At 46.9% G+C, this 19192-nt stretch overlaps 1 protein-coding gene and 1 non-coding gene across 2 annotated transcripts in view; both read left to right on the forward strand.

The window, feature by feature from the left end:
- Positions 1-19192, forward strand: part of TENM2 (teneurin transmembrane protein 2) — a 1062966-nt gene that overhangs the window by 927239 nt on the left and 116535 nt on the right. The window contains exon 13 of the mRNA XM_052642871.1: positions 6404-6550. Coding sequence (XP_052498831.1) covers positions 6404-6550 — 147 coding nt within the window. The remainder of the gene's footprint in view (positions 1-6403; positions 6551-19192) is intronic.
- Positions 13643-13715, forward strand: TRNAG-CCC (transfer RNA glycine (anticodon CCC)). The gene has a single exon. It is a non-coding gene; the product is annotated as a tRNA-Gly (tRNA).

Consider the following 19192-nt stretch of genomic DNA (forward strand, 5'->3'; position numbering starts at 1 on the left):
ATGGCTGAGGGTCCGTACCAATTTGTGCCTGGAAACAGAATCTCTTCCCTGCTCCCTCTTACTCACCCAGATGAGCGAGAGGACAAGTCCTGCTGTTTTCTGGGGACCAAAATGCTTCTCTGGCAGAGCCAGGCTTCTAAAATTAGTTGGAGTTTGCCCCAGAGTCTCTTGAAACACCCAATTGCATTTACTGAGCATTTGCCGCTGCTCTTTAATAGAAATGACCACCAGACCCCTGGTCCCCAGCCCCTCAGCTGTTTGCAGCCTTAAAGAGTTCTGGAACGCAGTGACGGACTCTGTTACATATTTCCATTGTGCGTCTTTTCCTCAGTTCCAGCAATGCACAGCTCTCAGAAAATAGTGGTGTTTAAAGCAGTTGGAGGAGAAAGGGTCCCCTAATTAAGTGAACAAGCAAAAGTACAATGCTTCCCAAAAGAAAAAGTCATCATTCATTTTATTCTCAACTCTTCTCCTCCTCAGAGTGGCTCTTGGTGTCAGTGGGTTATCTGAAAACACTTCCAGGGACCTTGCTAGAGTCTTGGGTGGTAGGCAAAGGGGAGTGAGATTTTCCTAGGATGTGAAGCAGTCACACACTCAGGACACCCCCAGAAACCTCCATTTTTTCATTTGAAACAGGATAAGCTCTTGGTTTTTTCTTAATCTGGAGATGAGGCAAGAAGAAGTGGCCTGTACTTCACCTCATGCCCCAAAGAAAAAGCCTGCCACTAATTAAATATATTTGTAATATCAATAATTATATCAACACTAATAACCATAAGTGCTTCTCTCTATGGAGCAGTTGCAGTGTGCTCTAACTTGATGCTAAAATCTTTGCCTTTAACATTTCATTTTACCCCTCTGACATCTGTGTAAAGTATTACCATCATCCTTGTTCATTCCTTCAACAAATGTTGATTGCATGTGTTATATGCCAGCTATTTTTCTGACACTGAGGATACTTCAGTGAATGAAAGATGCAAAAATCCTAGCCCTTGTGCAGGTTTCATTCTTTTGGGCAGGACAAGAAATAAGATCCATTAGCAAGATGGTGGTGGAGATTTAGTCGCTAAGTAGTGTCTGACTCTTTGTGACCCCTTAGACTATAGCCCCCCTGGCTCCTCTGTCCATGGGATTATCCCAGGCAAGAATACTGGAGTGGGTTGCCATTTTTCCTTTTCCAATTAGCAAGATAGAGTTTTACAAACAGGGGTGAAAGGTAAAGCCACTAGCTCACGATCACACAGACAACAAGAGGCAGATCAAGATTTTGATCTCAGAAATCTCTGACTACAAACCGGGTTCAGGTTTTCCCCTGGACTCAGAAAAACCTTTCCACGGGGGTGCCGTCCAGGCTGCAGTAGCTCTCCTAATGGTCTCTTGAACCAGCAGGCACATACGTCTCCCTTCTCTGGCTTGCCTTGTCATCTGTCTGCATTGACATGCATCTTGTTGTGTGTTTTCACTTGCATTGCCATCTGCGTGTGGCCCTCTCTGCTTTTCTAAGGTCTGCCCGATGTAGAATGTTAAAGTCCTACTTCTCTTTCCACATCCCTTGTCCTTTATTAGCCACTTATTTGTACCTCTCAATTGCTGCACATGGCAGAACATTTCTTGGTGCTTTTTTAGAAAAGCCTTTTATGGTAATTATAGCTTTCTTCAAGTACATTTATGCTCCCCATTTTACTGTGCTGTAGACATTGTTTCGCTCACGCCTAATTTTTGTTAAGGCAGAGAGCCTGCCTACCTGGTAACTGTGTCGATGAAAATTTTTTTTTAGTGTTCAGAATTCTGCGTGTATAAAAGTCTTGGAAACTATCCCATTTCCACTCTGCCAAAGGTATCAGAGATGCTCATTTCAGTCAGAAGTCATTCATTCATTCATCCTCTGCCTATGTGTTGAGTACTAGCAATCCAAGAGTAAGCAGGATAGACGTGGCCCCTGCCTTCGCAGGTTTACATGATAACAGAAATGCCCAGAGCAGTTGTACACTGCACGGTTTTAGAGGCCCCATTCAAATGGCAGCTGTGACGATGTGCACATTTATTACAACAATTTTCCTTCAGGTGATGACAAAACGTCATAAAGAAGAGCTGCTGCAAGGGCTAGCTAGCATCAAGGAGATGCCAGAGAGTTGTGATTCTGTGTGGTGGATAGAATAGGATAGGGTAGGATAAAACACCATGATAGGTGGAACTTGATTTGGGAGCTTCAGAAAGGCTCTCTGGAGGTGAGTTGAGTGAAGGATGGGATGAAGTTAGACAGATAACAAAAGGCCGAATGGCTTCGATGTGAATAAAGCCTAAAATGACATTGCGTTAGACTGGTATGGTGACAACCAGTGTAAGATCTGGAAGCCAAGGACTTCAGACTTTACCTAAGGTCATCGGAAAGCTATAGAAGCGTTTGCAGCAGGGTCCAGAACTGAGAGAAAGGATAATGGTACAAAACTGGTGGCAGGGAGACCAGTTAGATGGCTTTGACCAGAGTTTAAATCAAAGATGGGGATGGCTCAGGTTAAGATTCTAGAGATATTTAAGAAGAACAGATAGGGCTTCTTATAGTAAAAAACAGGGCTTGATTGTTGACTAGATACATGAGATGAGAGAGGAGGTGCGTGAGGTGGGTAATCAACAATGACTCCAAGACTTTAGTCTTGGCCAGTGGGATACACGGAGGTGCTATCCATTGATCAAGGAATCAGAGTTTGGGAGGAGAAGGAAGATCAAGAAACCAAATTCTATTGAGTCTGAGATACTTGTGAGTGAACAGATGGAGACGTTGAGATGCAAGTTGGAGTCCAGGTCCAGTGTTCAAGGGAATAGAGTTGAAAATTCAGGAGTCATCAGAATATACCAGTGTGTTTGGGTTTGGGGATTTTTTTAAATCCTTAATTTTTACATCAGCTCTAATTTTTGTTAAGGCAGAAACTCTGCCTATCTGGTAACTGTGCCAATGAATATTTTTTCCTAGTGGTTAGAACTCTGCGTGTAGAAAAGTCTTGGAAATGATTCCATTTCCAATGCTTTCTGCCAAAAGCATTCAAAGTGTGATAGAACCAGCCCCAGATATCATTGTTGCCCTAGAAATTTCTCTCTAGGAAAAAGATTTAGGTCTTTAAGAAGGAGGCCCCACTAGCTTCTCATAACTCACAGAAGAGTCTATAAATGAAGACCAGGCTGAAATGATCTAGCACCACCTGATTTGTGTTTCCATTCATTAAAGCACCTACTGTGTGCCTGACACTAGGGCGCTTTCTGAGATCCAACAGCAAACATGGAAATCTCCGCAATGCGAAACATCCAGCCTCTACCCACCAGATGTCAGTAGCACCCTCCCTAAAATGTGATAATCCTAAGTGTCCCCAGACATTGCCCATGTTCCCTGGAGGGAGGGATGGGGGCCACAATTGCCTCAGTTGAGAATCTCAGGTCTAGGGTCATGATAGAACCTGAAGTTTCCAACAGCCAGCTCGCCAGCTGTACGAGGATCCAAGCAGCTGTGCCTCAGGCCTTCTATATCAGTGGTCTCAGAGATAACCACTCAAGGAAGGAGCAGTGCTAGCTAGCCTGAAATCCAGAAGACTCCACACAAGAGACCTGCTGGATCCCCAAGTCTAAGCCCGTAAGCCCCATTCAACTGCAGTTTTATAGTCCTCTCCAGGGAAAAGCCACCACCCGATACCCATTTGCCCTCCAGACTAATTACTTCCTATGTTTTGTTTTCCCTTAAGCAGAGGCTGGCTTTGCACTTTACAAACACAACGAATCACCTCCTCGGAAGGCCACCAGCAGAATGAACTTGTGCTGGGGGTAGCTTGGGGTTGCCTAGCAACGCCACGCATTTACCAAGGCTGCTTTCTTCCTCTTCAAGCTAAAAAGCAACGTCCTGTCCATTAATTCCCAGCTGCCCCAAAAGTTCTCAGAGATTTGCCAGCTTCCCACTGTTCATGTTTTCATCTTCCTCATACGATGTGGAGAAAACCAGCTACTGTGGTCTGTTTATCTCACTTCAGTTGGTCTGGGGAGGCGGAGGGGAATGGAGAGAGAAAGAAAAGAAAAGAAAAAAAACCTCGTTCAATCTAGGAGCATACTTTGAGTGCATATCTGACTGACATGCTGGTGTTCTTTGCAAATTTGAAATTTATGTAGTGGACGTGGGTTTCCTACACAATGAGGCTTCTGTTGAGACTTTGGGCATGATTTTAGTCAAACACAAGACCTCAAAGTAGCTAAATAACAAAGCACACAGAATAGATACCACGCCAGGTGAATGCTGGTGGGTCTGTCATGCAGTGTCTTCTCTGTGACCCAGTCCCTAAAACTCTGCTCGTAGAAACTGTAAAGCTGGAGGTGGCTGGGGGTTGCAGATACTCTCTTTTCCTTGCAAATCTGTGAAATGTCCCTTGGGCTTTACCTACTGAGTTGCATTTTGCTCCTGCAGAAATATTTATGGCATTTCCCTGACACCGGGGCTGGCTTCCTCTCCCAGCTCTCTCTCAAAGTATAAAGAGATGGGAAAATCACCTGTATTCCAGGCAGGGCTGTGGTCACCTCCTTGGTAGGTAAGGAATGGAAATGTGACTCTTGACTTTGAGAGGATAGGTGTGGAGACCAGGAAGTCTTTTTCTAGGTATGCAAACACCAGTGCTTTGCTCACATCCTGGACTGAGTACCAGGCGCTACAACAAAAGAAAAAAATTCCCAGATCACCATCTCCTCATGCCTCCTCTCAAGAAAGCTGTTTCTTTACAGAGACTTCTGCATGTAGAACTTCTCCTGTTGCTTACCCAGGTCCTAACCCATACCACATTCTGGAAAGGATGGGAGGGAAGAAGTATTGAGGAGTGAAACTCCTTAAAGAAGTAAATTTCAACTCAATTTCAAACCCTCCAGCCCTTTCTTCTTAGGAGGAGTCCTTTAAATTCCCACCTCTGCCACATGCACAAATTAGGTTTATCGGCATTCTCGTAAGGGGGACTCAAGAGAAGAGAGGAAGGCGGCCAGGTGATGGCCTCCAGAACACTGGAGAGAGAAGGAGGGGGAGAGACACAGTTTTGATTCAGAAGATTTGGGCCAGAAAGGTTTCAAATCAATTACCTCCATCATTATGAAGCACTTCATCCCTCTGCCACGGCCCAATCCACCCTGCACTTTGTGTGGTTTAAAAATAGATATAGAAAGATATGGAGATGGTAGCAAGAAGTCGAGATAGAAAGAGAGAGATTCAGGAAAAGTTATTTTCTGAGGACAGTTAAATTAACGGTCATTTGGAATCTGTTCTAACATAAGAATCTCTTTAAATGTAGGTATGTAAGGGAACATACCTAGATTGCACGTCTTTAATTTCCTCGAAGTCATTGCCTTGTACACTTAAAGCAGGTGAATTTTATGGTATGTAAATTACACCTCAATAAAGCTGTTAAAGGAAAGAAAGATGAAAACATATCTAGGAATTCTTGCCAGCAAGTAGGTTTTGTGAGCATGGCCACATCCTCCCAGAGACTCCCCTCTCTCTGTAGTGACCCCCAGTCTTTCTCTTTCCTCATCCAGACTCTCTTTGCCCAGGCTCAGGTCAGGAGAGCAGTAGCTGCAACTGTTTTGTGGGCTGGGGCAGCTAGGGAGTGAGGCAGGCTACTGATTCGATACAAACACACATCCAAAAAGGAAAAGAAAACCACAAACTAAGAATGACTTGAACGCTTCCGCCTCCCCCACCGGCACATAAGCTTTCCTCTGCTTTCTCCTGATCCATAGCACTGAGCACCTACCCCTTCCCCAGGCATCAGATCCTGCCGTATTTTTACATCATGCCATAAATAGGTTGAGTGATTAGCAGCCAACATTTTAAGTGTCCCTTAAAACTAAATACCACAAAAATATGAAAATAGCCCAGCAGAACCATCCAGTTCTTGGTCCTAAGAAGCTCATGCTAATCACATGTAAATTTAGTTTTAAAATTCTGAAAGATGGAGGGTACTCAACCTCCACCCTGGGTTGGTAGGGACTTTTCACCCTTCTGCATAAGGCACTGAAAAAAGAAAGGATTTTTGTTGAGGCAGCATCAACCCTGAGCCATGGGCTGGAAACAACAGCCTACTAGACTTGTTGTCCGCCCAGGGCTAGTTTCGTTTTTCCAGAACATTCCCCACTTTGGGAAGGTTGCCTCAGACCCCTTCGCACAGGTCAGTGTCACTGGGGAGCGTCTGCATCTGGGCCCCTGCTAACGTCTTGCAACCGCATGCATCGCCTGCTTCCCCGGCTCCTCCCGTGCCAGGTACGGGGCCCCCCTCTGCGGCTGGCCCAGCGGCCGCCCTGTGGCCTTGCACCCCCTTTGCATGGCTCCCCCGCGGCCCCAGCGCGGCCTCACGTTCCTCCTCCTCATCCTCTCCGTTTCTCCAACCAGATGGCTGCCCCGATTTGTGCAACGGCAACGGGAGATGCACACTGGGTCAGAACAGCTGGCAGTGTGTCTGCCAGACCGGCTGGAGAGGGCCCGGATGCAACGTTGCCATGGAAACCTCCTGTGCGGATAACAAGGATAATGAGGGAGGTGAGTGATCGTCTTAGAATTCCCAGCCCCTCAAGAGTGGAGCGTTGTGTATAAATGGTCGTCTTGAGTCCCTTTTGAAAGACCTCCCCTTTGCTATTGTCAAATGTTGTAACACTTCCTTTGAAGCAAACGCAGCAGAGAGCGGGGTCCTTGGGCCAGCGGGGGTCCCTGGAGGCACCAGGGGTGGATACTAGCTTTGGTTTCTCAAGTACACGTCCCCATGGAAAGGTGGCCAGGCCCTCTATCTTTGGGTAACCCTTCCTTTCAGGGTATACAAACAGATCTGTGCTGGTGACGTTATATGTTCAACATGGGCTAGGAGGTTGTGAGCTGTGAAAAGGCTGCATCCTCTCAGCCCTTTGAGATGTTGCCGTACAGATGAGGAAACTGAGGCCTAGAGAGTGATGAAGTAACTTTTGTCTTTAATTTTTATTGGCATACAGTTGATTTACGATGTTATGTTACTTTCTGGTGTACACAAAGTGAATCAGTTATACATTTACAGATATCCACTCTTTTTTAGGTTCTTTTCCCATGTAAACCATCACAGAGCCTTCAGTAGCGTTCCCTGTGCTATACAGTAGGTGCTTATCAGTTATCTATTTTATATATAGCAGCATATGTATATATATCAACCCATCTCCCAGTTTATCCCTCCCCATCTTTTTACCTGGGTGACCATAAGGTTGTTCTCTATATCTGTGACTCTCTGTTTTAATCACAATCTTTCTGTTTTAATCACTATCCAAATCCAGCTCTGACTGAAAAATCCATGTTCTAACCAAAGGCTAGCAAACCACAGCCCTGGGACCAAATCTGATCCACTGCCTGTCTTTGTACCAGCAAAGCCTACAAGTGAAAATATGGTTTTTACATTTTTCATGGTTGGGGAAAAATATATAAAGAAGGAAAATACTTCATGACACATGAAAACTATGTGGGATTCAGATGTCAGGGTCCATATGGAGAGTCTTATTGGAACATAGCTACACCTATTTATGTTTTGTCCTGCTTTCAGCATTAAGGCAATGTTGGTTAGTTGGCCAAGACAAAGCCTAAAATTATTATCCTCTGATCCCTTATCAGAAGTTTGCTGACCTCTGTTCTATACCTCTGAGCTGGATTTTCCTGTGTTGTTTATTCCCTGATGGAGTCCTGAGATTCAGGGGCCAAATGGGCTTGCTGTAGCACATGGACCACCTGATATCCTAGGAACACATAGTCATGGTCCCCTAACATGAGTACAGGTTCATCATCCACCCCTACCAAAATGACTTATGTGGTCAGCATTTCCTCAGGGCAGAAACTGTTTCTGGGTATAAGAAGGTATGAGTCTGATTATTTAACAAAAATATGCATTCTCTCATATGTGCCAATCCCTGCACCCGGGGACTGTCAGCCCCTGCCCTCATGGCCCCAGCTCAGTGGTGTCTGGAGATGTAGGCTGAAAGTAACAGACATCCTATTTCTGTTTTTCTTCATCCTCCTGTTTTGCAATTCCTGTTACCTATTATTGCAGTTCTAACACCTCTTTAGTTTCTAGGTAAACAAATGTGCGTACACTGATAGGAGTACACCAGTCACAAAAAGTTTATAGACGTGACACAGTGCTCCCATTCATTCGCTTAGCTCAAATAGAAACCACTTTTAATTCATTTTTGAATGAAGTGAGGCATAAGTCCGTAATACATTTTTTTTTTCCAGGAGAGATAGTCAGAATTGCATTGCATTTCCTGGTAACAGTCACTGTTTTTGCGTCTGGTCCCGGGTGGTTTCACCAGGTTGCTTACAGGCCTGCTCTTCACCTTCCAGAAAGGAACTGGCTTCCTTCCCTGGCGCTGGTGTCAGCAGCTGAAAGCTTAGCAAATGGTTGAAATGCTGCACCCAAGGGAGAGGGACCCAGTCTCCCCCAGATGTGCCCTGCACCACTCCCTTCTCCCTCCACCGGCCCCACTTGGATGCCAGCTCCCACCAGGAGAAAATCCCTGAAGTGATGGGGCTGGAGGAGATACCCTCCAAGTCCCCAGCCTGAGGACTGCCCAAGGAGCACCATTCAGGTCCCTCCTGGCAGGCAGAGGCAAGAGGCATCAGAAAGGCAGGCCACAGAAGCAAAGGAGGCAGTGATTATGCTAAAGACAATAATGGCCTTGTTATGGGAACCATTAAAGCAACCTCCCAAGGAAGTAATTAACCACCAAAAAAAAAAAAAAGAAGGCTCTGCACAGTATTTATAAAAAGAAACTCCCAGTTAATTCAGAGTTGCTTATGTCAGGTGAGAGGGGTAGGCAGGGATTCTCTCTCACCTGGCGTAAGCAATTCACAGATGAACTGAGTTCTTTTTTTGGAGGAGATTCCTCAGTGCAGAGTATCCTTTTTATGGTTAGTTACTTCCCGAGGAGGTGTGCTCAGCACTATGGGGTTTATTGATAAATATTGAAGTTGTTCCTTATCAACTCCAGACCCAGCCCTGCCGCAGACTAATATTATCCTGTTCTGCTCATTTTGGGGGTGGGGGTGGGAGTTCTACCCCAGGCTCTGGCCTGCTTTGCCGGTTCTCAGAGAGAGCTTTGTGGGTCTCTAGACATGGCAGTGGGTGGGTCGGAGGGGCGCCCAGGCCTGGGGAGCAGCTGCAGTGAGCGCATTTGTTATAAACCTCATGAATGGAGAAGATAATAGAGCACCCTTCCAGAGCAAGCTGGACGAGCCAAATCATTTTTCCATCTAGGAACGCTCTACATTTTTTTTTTAAACTCTCAAGTTTAAAGTGATAGATCTTTTTTATTTTAAACAGAGATAAATATAGATGCAAATATGGAAATAGATATTTGAAGTCCTCTGGCAGCCTTTTTCAACCTGAGTTCCTCCATGAGAGGCTTCCCTGGTGGCTCAGACAGTAAAGAATCTGCCTGCAATGCATAAGACCCAGATTTGATCCCTGGGTTGGGAAGATCCCCTGGAGAAGGGAATGGCTACCCACTCCAGTATTCTTGCCTGGTGGGCGAATCAAGAAGTTTTAATGCCTACAGACACTAGTAGTTTCCAAAGTTGAAAGTGAAAGTGAAGTCGCTCAGTCATGTCCGACTCTTTGTGACCCCATGGACTGTAGCCTACCAGACTCCTCTGTCCATGGGATTTTCCAGGCAATAGTACTGGAGTGGATTGCCATTTCCTTCTCCAGGGGATCTTCCCAACCCAAGGATCGAACCCAGGTCTCCTGCATTGTAGACAGACGCTTTACCATCTGAGCCACCAGGGAAGTCCCAAAGTTGAATTTATAGCAAAACCACCTGGAGGGCTTGATTACACATAGGTTGTTAGCCCTATCCCCTTTTCTGATTCCGTAGGTCTGGAGAAGGATGCAAGAATTTGAACGTCTAGTAAATTTCCAGAGTGTGCTAATGCAGGTTCTCTCTGAGAGCCACTTAACTAACACATCTGTTATATGGAATGAATGAACTTCTCTCCGAGGCAAGGAGGTGGTGGTAGCTTAGTCTGACTCTTGTGACCCCATGGACTGTAGCCCACCAGATTCTTGTGTCCATGGAATTTCCAGTGCAAGAAGACTGGAGTGGATAGCCACTTCCGTCTCCAGGGCATCTTCCTGACCCAGGGATGGAACCTGGGTCTCCTGCATTGCAGGCAGGTTCTTTATCTGACTGAGCCACCCAGGGAAGCCCCATGAACCTAGAATGGTACTAATGGTACCTTCCTCGGAAAACTTGGGAAATTGATCACACAAATATTTTCTGGCTTCTGTGGTTCTTAGATGAGAAACCCTGTTGGAAAAAGCTGCCTTAAAATATGCCCTGCCAAACAATTTAAGGATTCCTACCTTCTTATTCTCATCACTTTCAAAGTCTCCCAACACCCTCAGCCATGTGACCACCAGCTTAACCTCAGGAAGCACTGGCTGACTTTGAAGGGACAAACATCACCTGCCATGGCCCCTGAGAAGTAGCAGACACTGTTCAGACAGACGTGCATGGGAGCAGACTGTCTTTTTAATAGTGAGAGATCTTTGCTTGAACTGCTCACCCCAGTTTGAAAAAGAAGAGACTCAAAGAAATATTTTTGCTTACAGAAGACAAATATGAGCTCATTAAAGTCTGAGAATACACACAACATGTGCGTCAAGTGACAGGCGGATAATATTTAATTATCACCACCAAGACAGAGGTGTGAGATTTAGTTCATCACAGCCAGGGGTAGGAGAAAGGGTGTAGATTTCCTCTCAAAGTGGGAACCTCGAGGTGGGGAGGCGCTGGTGGACCGTCTGCCCTGGAAAGACAGTCCTTATGCCTTCCCTCCACCCGTTTATCACCCAAACCTTGGAGTCAGGCGCCCCGGCCCTCTGTGTGCAGAAAGGCTGGCTTCCATTATGGTCTGAAGTGCTCGTCCCCAGTCTGTGGGCAGAGGCCCAGAGGTGGAGAGGCAGGAGACAGCCCTTCTGAAGGCTTCCCCTCCACTCTGGGGGATTGTCTCTGTTTCCCTCTGTCTTGCTTCAACACAGATCTGGAAGTTACATGCTGGGAACTTCGCTGGGGGTCCAGTGGTTAAGAATCCGAGCTTTCACCACAGGGGGCATAGGTTCTGGGAACTAAGTTCCCTGGTGGGAGAACTAAGATCCTGCTTGCCACATGGTGCAGCCGGAAAAAAAAAGAAAGAAAGAAATCAACAAATGTCTTTAAAAAGGTAAAGAAAAGAAAGATGCTGTGTGTGCATCCCCTGTCACTTCCCTGATTTTTGAATAGGTGACGCTGTAGCAGAATATGGTGAAGAGCCTGGACTCAGAAGTCAGTCCCTGTAACCCACTTCTGCAAGTCAGTTTCCTCCCCAAAGTTTCCATTTTGTTGTCTGTAAAATAGGCCCAGTTATGCCACCTCCATGAGCAGGTGTGACGTTCCAGGGAGAAAATGTGTGTGATACGTTTTACAAGGCGCCCAGCTCATACGATGCCCTCTTGTGTTGGCTGTTGCTGGCTTTCACGTTATTAGTATTGATGGTGTTGTCATTGTCCAGGATGGATGCTGAATCCACAGAGATGGAGCCGAACCTGTAATTTCCCCACAGTATATAACCAGTGAGATTCTAACCAGCGTTCATCAGACCTCAGGGTTGTATGACAACACTGGAGAGCTTGTTAAATATATAGATTTGTTGGTCCCAACCTTTGAGATTCTGATTTATTAAGTCAGATGTGGGATTAGGAATCTGCATTTTTACCAAGGATTCTGTTGCAAGGGATCTGCCAACCACATTTTGAGAAAAAAGTTTTTTCAAATAACAGTTTCCCCTGTGTGGGCTGACACAGCCCAATGTCGTGATGCCTGTTTCCAAGACCTCTACCCCTAGTATTTCCAGAACCCAAGAGGAATGAAGTGAAGAAAGGGGAATTTAATTCAGGAAGAAGGAAGGAATTGGAAAAATATAAACACAATTTCCTGTTGTGTTTCTGAGTAAATAGTATGTTTTAGAAGTGCTCTCCATTCCTGGCTGGAGAGATGGCCAATGTTGGTCTCAAAATTTAAGTAGCCTTTAACTCTCTGTCATTAGAGTGTGAATCCATCCATCCATCCTTCCATTTGTCATTCTTTCATGGTTTAACAAACATTCGTTGAGGGCTGACTGAATGTTAGACTTTGGAAACAGGCCTCTGGAAATATGAAGACAAATGACACAAAGTGTCCACAAAGAGTTCACTGAATCCATCTGAAGCTCAGAATCCATCTGGAAAGATGTATAAGCATGGTAGTATCACAGTCCAGCGAGTGAAGGCAGACGGGGCGGGAAGCCATTCAACCGTGAGCTTCGGGGAGACGCTGTCATAGAGCATGGGCGTCAGCTCTGCGGAAAGAAAGCCCATCACAGGATCAGTCCGGGGTCTCCAGCCTGCCTCCTAGCTCCCTCAGGTCCTCAGATCTGTGTGGTCAGGAACCCCTGGTAGGAGCTCTTCCCTCCACCAGCAGCGTCGACCTTTCTCTCTGTAAGTTAAGGTCTTGTCAGGCTGCTCTTCAGAATGGTATTTCCCAGCCCACCTCCATCTGTGAAGCTCAGTTCCTTGTTTTGCCCCAGAGGAGGCTGCCTAGGGTTAAGAGATGTGGATGCTGGCCTGAGCTCAGGGCACTCCAGCCAGGCCTAAATGGGGAGAAAAAACACTGCCGTCTGTCCAGAAGCACTTGGAACAGGCAAAACCCACCCCTCACCCACCGCCTCCTCCACATCCCACAACCATCCAAATTGGTTTGATATGATTCAAGGATGCTGTTGCGGCATTTATCTCAATTGTTAATTAATAACTCACCTTGTCTGTACGTTTAGCAGAGCCAAGCTCGGGACCTCAGGGACTCCGGAAGAATCCAAATAGTCCGGTTTCTCCATCCAATGAGGGAGCAAGCTTGGTGAACCCATTGTAAATGCCTTGATTAATGTGTGTAAATCACACTGATGGATGGGTTGGGTGGAGGACAGCATAAAAATGCAATGTTGCTCTATTAATTGGGTTGGATGAGGATTCCCTTTGCAGTCCAAAGACCTTGTGGCGAATGTAGCTGGAGCCATAACCAATTAGCTCCCAGAGAGCAAAGCAATATATCTCACGCTTAGAAGACTAAGACTTGGCCTAGAGGCCACTGCCAGCTGGCCAGGCACTGGGGCTCTCATCTTTGGGAGGGAAACAGAACTAGCCCCAACTGAACTCCTAGCGAACCACATGGGCCTTCCAGCTGTAATAAGGTCTTTGATTTCCTGAGCACATTTGACTAGAGAAGCTTCTTCTGTTGAGGGTACTGAGAGTTAGGGGGTTTGGTTTCCTTTTATTCTGTTGAGGTTCAAAAAAGAGATAGAATCCACTTTCCACTGCATATAAACGCTATAATCAGTAAGATTTCAAGAGCACTGTGCTGGGCTTTGGAGGCACCTGGATCATGGGAACAGGCAACCCACAAGGTTTCCCTGGTGCTGTTCTTGCCCCTGTTCCCTGTGCCCCCACACAGAAGCAGAGAGAGAGTTTTACAGTAAGTCAGATGATGTCATGCCCTCCAAAGGCTTCTCCCATAGTTAGCATCAAAATCAAATGTTTCACCTTGGGGAACTTCCCTGGTGGTCCAGTGGCTAAGACTCTGCACTCCCAATGCAGGGGACCCAGGTTCAATCCTTGGTCATGGAACTAGCTCGTATGTTCAGCAACTAAGAGTTCTGCATGTTCCACCTTGGCCTGGAGGGCCTGCTGTGATGGGTCCCTACCTTCCCTCTCACTGTTCCCAATAACCTCCATAGCAGACCTGCTTCATCCCCTCTGGCCAGCCTTCTGAGCCTTGTGGGGGCTGTTTCATCCCCCAGCCCATGCCAGTCCAAGGCAAGCGATACTCTGACTTGGGCATTTTGCATGAGAGACTTCTCCAGGCAAGAATAGTGGAGTGGGTTTTGCCATTTCCTCCTCCAGGGGATCTTCCCGACCCAGGATCAAACCTGCGTCTCTTACGTCTCATGCATTGGCAAGTGGATTCTTTACCGCCGAGCCACTTGGGAAGCATCTTATTCTTAGGTCTCAGCTCAAAGGCCACAGAAAGGCCTGTCAGAGAAGGCTCACCTTTGTCTTTCTCCCATCACTCTCTGGTGCTTCCTTCACAGCAAATGTCACACCCAGTTTACCCCTTTCTTTCTTCTTCATTATCTGTGTCTTCACAACAAGTTCTATGAGTCTTTCTCTTCATAGTTTTTCCGTTTCCCTGATGAGGATACCTCAGGAAGGGCATAGTCAAAACAGGCTTTTCAGCTGGCCACTGTAACATCGCTTTTCTTCCTTAAAGCCAGCATCTCATTTCTTCTAAAACAGCAACAAAATTTGGAAGTTGTTTCTGAAGAAGCTTCAAACAATTACAGGATGTGCGCTGTTGCCACAAAAGGTCCTGGGGGGACACTGCCTCCTGGGCAAAACTTTCCAGCAACTGTTTTCATAGTAAATGTATTTGACCATGGAATTTGTTGAAGAAAATAAAAAGGTGTGGAAAGTTCATGAGTTTGCCTAACACAGCACCTTCAGTCTTTTCTAATCAAATCTTTAGAGGCTTAAATGGTTATTAAGTGTCTCTTAAGGAATTGTATATTTTTCCCTGATTAGATGACAAATCAAATATTCATCATAAAATTATGATTAAAATGCATAACTGTAAAAAATGTTGATAATTCAAATCACTGAGGACTTACTTGGGGAAATTAAAGGATCAAAACAAAGATCTAACTGGTGGCAAGGAGGTAACATTTGCATCATTCTGTTGGCTTCCTGCTTTTTGCCTTGACCAGAGTAGCTGCCTAGATGACTGAGATGCCCCCCTGGTTTCTGTGACCAGCATTTAAATTTCAAATTCAGGGTTCAAGGGCATAGGTGCGATGCTTAGCTCTGTTGCTCCCACAACCCTCCCCTCAGTCCAGACTAGTGGTTCCCTACCAGGGACGACTGAGTTCTCCAGGGCACCTTGGCCACGTCTGCCATTGTATGAGTCACAGCAAGGAGGAACAGAGGAGGTGCTGCTGGCATTTTGTGGGTAGAGGCCAGGGATGCTACTAAACATCCTGCACAGGATGACTCACAACGAAGAATGCTCCAGCCCCAAATGTCGGTAATGTCAGGGCTGACAGATCTGATGCAGACACTAACATCTCCAGGAGCGTATCTGAGGGGCTAGACGGTACCGGCAAAGGGAGTGTCCTTTGTTTCAAGGTCAAAGGCCTGGGGCATGGAGCCCTTATTAGCAGAGGCCAGGCCAGTGCTCAGATGTTACCAGACTGCCCAAATAAACCATGGTGTTGGCCCAGGAGAGCCCTAGGAGCCTCTTATTATCATCCTTTATATAGATGATAAGGAAGGGCCAGAGAAGGACGGTGGCTTACCCAGGTCCCCCAGCTAAAATGTAGCCAAATCAGGATTCAGGACACATGGTCAAGGGCCCCTTACAGCTCCCGAGTTTTGTGTCCCGGATCAGAGCAGAGCAGATCTGCTTAACGCCCTCAGCGCCTCAGCAGCACGAATTCTGCAGCACTCTGAAAAATCGCCTCGGCATTAGCTTTTCTCTTCCCTGTTTTGGGTCTGGAGTGCATTTTTTGCCACAAAGTGCTTCTGCGCTGAAGTGCCAGGGGCGAGCAGGGGAAAGTGGAGCAGTTGGACTTTAAATAGCGAGGCGTTCTCTGCAGCGAGGAGAGAACAGCTGCCCAAGGCCTGTGCTCTTTCCTTTGACTTTCCATCTTCTCAGCCAAGAGCTCTGGGGGATTGGAGAAGGGCCAGAATTATGTGGCCAAATATGAATCGAAGGAAAACTGCAAGGTGTCCCCCAAGCTCAGAGCCCAGTGTTTCTGACTTTCTCCACACGCAGCAAAACCCAAGCCTCTTCCAGGGAATTCCATCCCTTTTCAGTCCTCAAGGTATACCAGCATCAATCTGCCCCCAGCCAGGACTACCAGCACCACCCAGGGGTAGGGCCTCACACCAAGGGACACCATGTCTTTCATTTATGAGATTATGGAGCCCAGGATTGTCAGGCGCAGGAAAGCTGCAATATACAGTTGCCAGCAGCTCCAAAGTCCAGAGAGGAAAGTAACTCCTTGAAGGCCACACAGCAGGGAAGGACAGATAGGAGCCAAACGCCCGGTTTCCTGGCTCTATTGTGTTGTTATTTATTTTTTTTAATTGGAGGATAATTACTTTCCAATATTGCATTGGTTTCTGTCATACATCTGTGTGAATCAACCATAGGTGCCCACATGTCCCCTCCCTCTTGAACCTCCCTCCCACTTCCCACCCCATCCCACGCCTCTAGGTTGTCACATAGCGCCAGGTTTGAGCTCCCTGCAACACATGGCAGATTCCCATTGGCTATCTGTTTTACATTTGGTAATATATGTGTTTCCACGCCACTCTCTCCATTCGTCCCACCCGCTCCTTTCCCCACTGTGTCCACAAGTCTGTTCCCTATGTCTGCATCTCCACTGCTGCCCTGCAAATAGGCTCATTATTAACATCTTTCAAGATTCCATATATATGCGTCAATATACAACATTTGTTTTTTTCTTTCTGACTTACTTCACTCTATGTAATAGGCTCTAGGTTCATCCACCTCATTAGAACTGACTCAGATGCATTCCTTTTTCTGACTGAGTAATATTCCATCGTGTATATGTACCACAACTTCCTGATTTGTTAATCTGACAGTGGACATCTGGGTTGCTTCCATGCCCTAGCTTTAGTAAATAGTGCTGTGATGAATGCTGGGGGACAGTTATTTCCTGGCTTTAAACCCAGTACATCTTTCCCCAAAGGGACCCAGTTACCCTCCAGAGAATGGGTGCCTGGCATTGCTTGTTTGAGCCAAAGTCTGTCTGAGACCCGGGACCTAGACACACTTGAGAGTGAGCAGCGTCTTTTTTTCTGGCGGCACTGGGTCTCTGCGGTGGAGTGCAAGCTCTTCGTTGCTACACTCTGGGGCTTCCCTCCCGTTGTGGCCCACACACTTCTCTTGTTGTAGCCAACAGGCTCCAGAGCGCATGGCTTTAGAAACTGAGGCAAATGGGCTTAGTTGCCCTGGGTCATGTAGGATCTTAGTTCCTGGACCAGGGACTAAACCTGCATTCCCTGCATTGGAAGGTAGATTCTCAACCACTGGACCACCGGGGAAGTCCTGTGAGTGCCTTCTTTAAAGTTGCACCCCAAGTGGGACTAACTCCACCCCAGTCCCCACTCTGTGCAGACATCTTGTCATTGATGGTGATGATGAAAAACACCTCCCCCCAAACCAGCCACTCTGGGACAGACGCCCCCAAATCATTCATTCATTTAACAGATGTACACCAAGCCTCTACTCTGTGAGGCATGAGACACAGAGTCCCACAAAGAACCCACAGTCTAAAGATGGGTGAAGAAGACGTGAAACCATTCAAAGCCGTGTCCTAAGTGTCCACGATAGACCTGAGGCCACAGGACAGTGGCAGCCCGGAAGAGAGACATCGAAGCCAGTAAAGTGGGAATTTTGAAAGCTAGAGAGGAATCAGATAAGAAAAGAGGGAAGGGCATGGTGGATGAGGAAAATGGCAAGGGGACACAGCACATTTGGGGGCATCTGAGACAACGGAGAGTGTGGAGCATGGAGGCAGGGGAAACTGGGGAAGCTGGTAGGGATAGACCAGCTCTTGTGTGGCAGCTCTTGTGTGCCAAACAGAGCATTTTATCCCAAGTATTGGCTTTACCTTCCTCCACTGAGCATCTTGGTCCCCAAAATCACAGCCACCCCTTTTCTTCAGACAGGAAGATGTGTTTGAATTATTCCTGAACACACACACTCGCAGCAGAGAAGTGTCTTTCTTTATGATGCCTCATTGCCTGTGGCAGGAAGAGGCAACCTGGCAGGATGATAAAGAGGTTCTGGGGTCAGGAGGTTTTGTTCACCTTCTGGCTCCCCTGACCGGTTCATGGTATGAATGTAAGTAGGTCCCTTCTATTTCTCTGAGCCTCAGTTTTGTCCTCCCTAAAGTGGGGCTAATGATGGATCCTACCTTACGGGATACTGTGATGCTTAAATGAGCTCATCCGTGCAAAACGCTTAGCACAGTGATTTCCATCGGTCAGTGGGCATCAGAGTCTCCAGAAGGGAGTAAGGCACAGGTTAGGCTGGGCCTCATTCCCAGAGTTTCTCATTCGATAGGTCTGGTAGGGGATCCTGATGCTCATTTCTAGTGAGTGCCCAGAAGATGCTGACACTTTGAAAACCACTGACTTGGCACAATATGTCCCCTTGTGAGGAGAGCTCAAGTGCCTGCAGGGGATGATGTCTGCAGGCCTAATGGCCCTGGGCTGCCCGATGGGGAAACCAGCTAAGGCACTCTGGCCTTAAGGCCACAGGAACATCCCCAAGCTCAATCCCTGGGGCAGGTCTACTGGAGCGGTCATTCCCTGGTTCTCTCACCTGCCACCTTTGTCTGCATGGTGTCACACAGATCCATGGGTACACCTTTTTCTGGCCCCTCCAGTCTCTATTCCTAATTATTAAGGCCCTGGTTTCTTAATGTCCTCCCAGCTCCACCCACATCCTGCCATCAACTCTGCTAGGCTGACTACTGTTCCTGCAGCTGCCAGTCTATCCCACACAGGCCCCTCAGAAGAATCCTCTTTAAAGGTCAGGTCATATCACAGCGCTTCTCAGACCTTTCCAGGGCATCTCCTCTCCCATAGAATGGCGTCCAGGTGCAACACTGGCCATTCATTTGCAAAAGCAAGTCCCCGCTTCCATCTGATCTCCTTTCTTCCTTACCCTCTCCTTCCACTGGCCCAGTGTCCACCTTCTTGTTCTCCCCATAGCTCACAAAATACACCCCATCCCTGGGCTTTTGTACCTGCTGTTCCCTCTGACCCAAATGCTTTTCCCCCAGATGTTTCTGCAATTTGTTTCCTCATTTCACTTAGGTTTCTACCCAGTCGTCACTTCAGAGATGCCATCCCTGGCTCTCCTCCATCCCTCTTCAACACTTGGCCTCCCCTTTACTTTTCTTCAAAACACTGTCACTCTTGCAAAGTCTATTATAATTTGTTTGTCCACTGTTTCCCCTCTCAAGGCTAGGCCCACAACCTCCAGGTTTCTATCTGTCTTGGTCAATTCA

Source organism: Budorcas taxicolor, chromosome 7 (assembly GCF_023091745.1).
Source record: "Budorcas taxicolor isolate Tak-1 chromosome 7, Takin1.1, whole genome shotgun sequence".
In the NCBI taxonomy this organism is placed as follows: Eukaryota; Metazoa; Chordata; class Mammalia; order Artiodactyla; family Bovidae; genus Budorcas; species Budorcas taxicolor.